This window comes from Propithecus coquereli, unplaced genomic scaffold, assembly GCF_000956105.1.
Source record: "Propithecus coquereli isolate 6110/MARCELLA unplaced genomic scaffold, Pcoq_1.0 Scaffold138, whole genome shotgun sequence".
Lineage (NCBI taxonomy): Eukaryota > Metazoa > Chordata > Mammalia > Primates > Indriidae > Propithecus > Propithecus coquereli.
In genome coordinates, this window is record NW_012138080.1 from 902,329 (window position 1) to 905,474 (window position 3,146).

Here is a 3,146-nt window from a genome sequence, read left to right on the forward strand (position 1 = left end):
GTCTGTCAATAGAGCTTCTGAATGTTTACCCACAATGAAGCACAAAAGTCTGGAGACTAGAGTGAGTGAGTGAGTGTGTGTGTGTGTGTGTATGTGCACACTCACACGTGCATAAAGAGAGAGAAAATGAACATTAACTATTAGGAAATATAAAAGAAGCATTACAGAAGGTCTGTTTATAAATAAATGCTTTTAAAAAACTGAGAAAAAATCACTTTATGACCTATAATAGCCACTTGAGTAAAATGAATATACAACTGGTCCTCATATCCATGGGTTCTTCATTTGTGGATTCAACCAACCTCAGATAGAAAATATTCAAAAAAATAAATAAACAATACAACAGTAAAAAATACAAATAAAAACAAAGTACAACAACTATTTATATTAATATAATGTTTACATTGTATTAGGTATTATAAGTAATCTAGAGATTATTTAAAGTATATAGGAAGATGTGTATGGGTTATAGGCAAATACCACACCATTTTATATAAGGGACTTGAGTATCCACAGATACTGGTATCCGCAAAGGGTCCTGCAACCAATCCTCCACAGACACTGAGAGACAATTGTACTTTTTAATCACTTAAAATAAATCTAAGAATTTACCTGTGGTGTCCAGGAAACAGAAAATGGAATAGGAAAATCCACAAAACAATCTGGTGATTCTGCAGGGTACTATGAAAAAGCATAAAATTAGGTCATTTTTGCTTCTTTGTGATAATTTCACATGAAGTATTTTTAAAACACTGGATGTATTAGGAAAAAAAGTATTATTATAACTGCAAATATATTATGTATAAATATTTTTATTCTACTACCAGAGTGTTGTCAAGAGCTAATAGTCAACCTATGTTCAGGAGATACAAAGTTTGGTGATTTGGGAGTGGCAAAGCAGTCAGTGTTGAATAAGAGCAATTAATTCAGTGTCAGGTCAGCTGCTAATGTTACGGTTTGAGGGGTGAACCAAACTGGATCTCAGTTTATCTTAAAAATGAGAGATCGAATTGTTAATATTTAATTTCCCTCCAGCCTAAAATTTAATTTCAAATTGCAGTCACCATTTAAGTAGGCAGTGTAAGTTAAAAGAATCGAGAAATGCACAAAAATGAATACATATAGCTATCAATTAAAAATTATTTTCCATATTAAAGCAATTACTTTTAGCAAGAAGATAAAAAGAAACAATGAAACATCTTCTGGTTTATTAAGGAAAAATAAAACTAATAGTTTTAAGCAAGAAAAGCTTGTTCAAGGTTGGTAAATACAAAATTAATTATTTAATTAGTTATACAAAAAGTGGCAGTCATAAGAACAAATCAAGTTTCTAAATTAACAAAGATAGACCAGGCATGGTGGCTCATGCCTGTAATCCCAGGACTTTGGGAGGCCAAAGCAGGAAGTTTGTCTGAGGCCAGGAATTTGAGACCAGCCTGGGTAACATAGTTATATCCCCATCTCTACATATTAAAAATTAGCTAGGCGTGATGGCATGCACCTATAGTCCTAGCTACTAGGAAAGCTGAGGCAGGAGGATCTTGAGCCCAGGAATGTGAGGTTACAGTGAGTTATGATAGGGCCAGTGCACTCCAGCCTGGACAACAAAGACCCTGTCTCTAAAACAAACAAGAAAAACAGAAAATAAGTTAACAATGACAAAAAGGACAAAAGGTATAGTTTTTCTGAAAATCAACTTTCTTATTAGAGAATTATACCACATGATTTCTCTAAAATCCAATTCTGATTCTTCAAAGTCTCATATAATTAAAAATACTCAATTCTTTCCATTAAAAAGTTAAATTTACTGAAAGAATATTAGTTTTAGAAAAATTCTGACAAAATGTTCATTTGACAAAATGTTTAAAATAAGTTTTAGACTTTCACTTTTTTGAGCCTCTTATTTTTTAGTATTCCACTGGGTAAGCAGAAGGGGACAAAAAAATTCTCACCATAGTATTTAACAAACATCTGAAATCAATGTTTTCCAAAAAAAGTAACATTTAGCTACAACGATTAGTTGGCTAAAAAGAAACTTATCAACATACATTCTGACTAATGGTATCTGGCTATGCAGAACTAATAACACAACGGCAGATATATAGGAAATCATATAAAATATTACAATGTTCTACTTCTGAAAAAAAAAAGAAAAAAAATGGGCTAAGATTGGGGAGGAAGCTCTATTTCAGACAATTAAAAATTTCAGATGATGTACTTCAGTGTATAACTGCTGCAATCACTAGAAAAACAATTTATATACCATATTTAAAAGTCATGTGATTGTCTCAAAGTAAATACAGACAGGACCTCAGCTTTTTCTGGTTCTAAGTCTACTAATTTACTTGTAAGATCTTGAACACGTTGTTTAATTTCTCTGGCTATTTTACGTGTAAAAATGATGAAACTCAACTAAAAAGTGTTAACAAAATCTCTTTTCCCTCTAAAATGTCAGGATTCTTTAAAAATAATAATGCACACTTGAAACCTCCATGGGTCAAAATGGAAAATTTAGTTCAAGTTGCTGCTATTTATCTTCTAGTGATGCTGACAATGAACAATAATGAATCATCAATCTAGACAGAGTAAGAAGTTAATGAAATGTTTACTGTACTGGGAGTAGATATACCAAGTAAAGTATCTGTGGCCTCATTAAGTACATACACAGCTCATTACATTAAAAGAGAGTAAGACTCCACATTCAAGTAGAACTCAGTATAGTAAATGATACAAATGTATTGACACAGAATGAGATCCACAAATAGTTAAACAAAAAAGCAAGTTACAGTAAATACAATATGATCCCACAGACATGAGTCCACTATGCTTACTGAGATGATGACATCTTTCAAATATATTTTTAAATCTGTAATACAAGTATGTATATAATAAATTAGACTGATCTATTTGTGGGTGGTTTACTATATCTATTATGAATTAAATATATATTATATGTATTAATTATATTCACATGTAAGACCAATTTTGTTTATAAAATAAACTTTACATAATTGTATAAAATCTTAAAAGGATTTATCATAAATTATTAAATATGCACTAGCATTCTAGATATTCATTTTCAGAAACAGTTTCTAAATTATAGCAGTACGTCCTCATATCCATGGGTTCTTCATTTGTGGATTCAA

The 3,146-nt window shown here is 31.1% G+C and overlaps 1 protein-coding gene across 1 annotated transcript in view; it reads right to left on the bottom strand.

Annotated features, from left to right (window-relative positions):
* LOC105806148 (E3 ubiquitin-protein ligase FANCL) overlaps positions 1-3,146 on the bottom strand; it is an 88,650-nt gene that overhangs the window by 18,571 nt on the left and 66,933 nt on the right. The window contains exon 7 of the mRNA XM_012639215.1: positions 613-681. Within this exon, the coding sequence (XP_012494669.1) occupies positions 613-681 (69 nt within the window). The remainder of the gene's footprint in view (positions 1-612; positions 682-3,146) is intronic.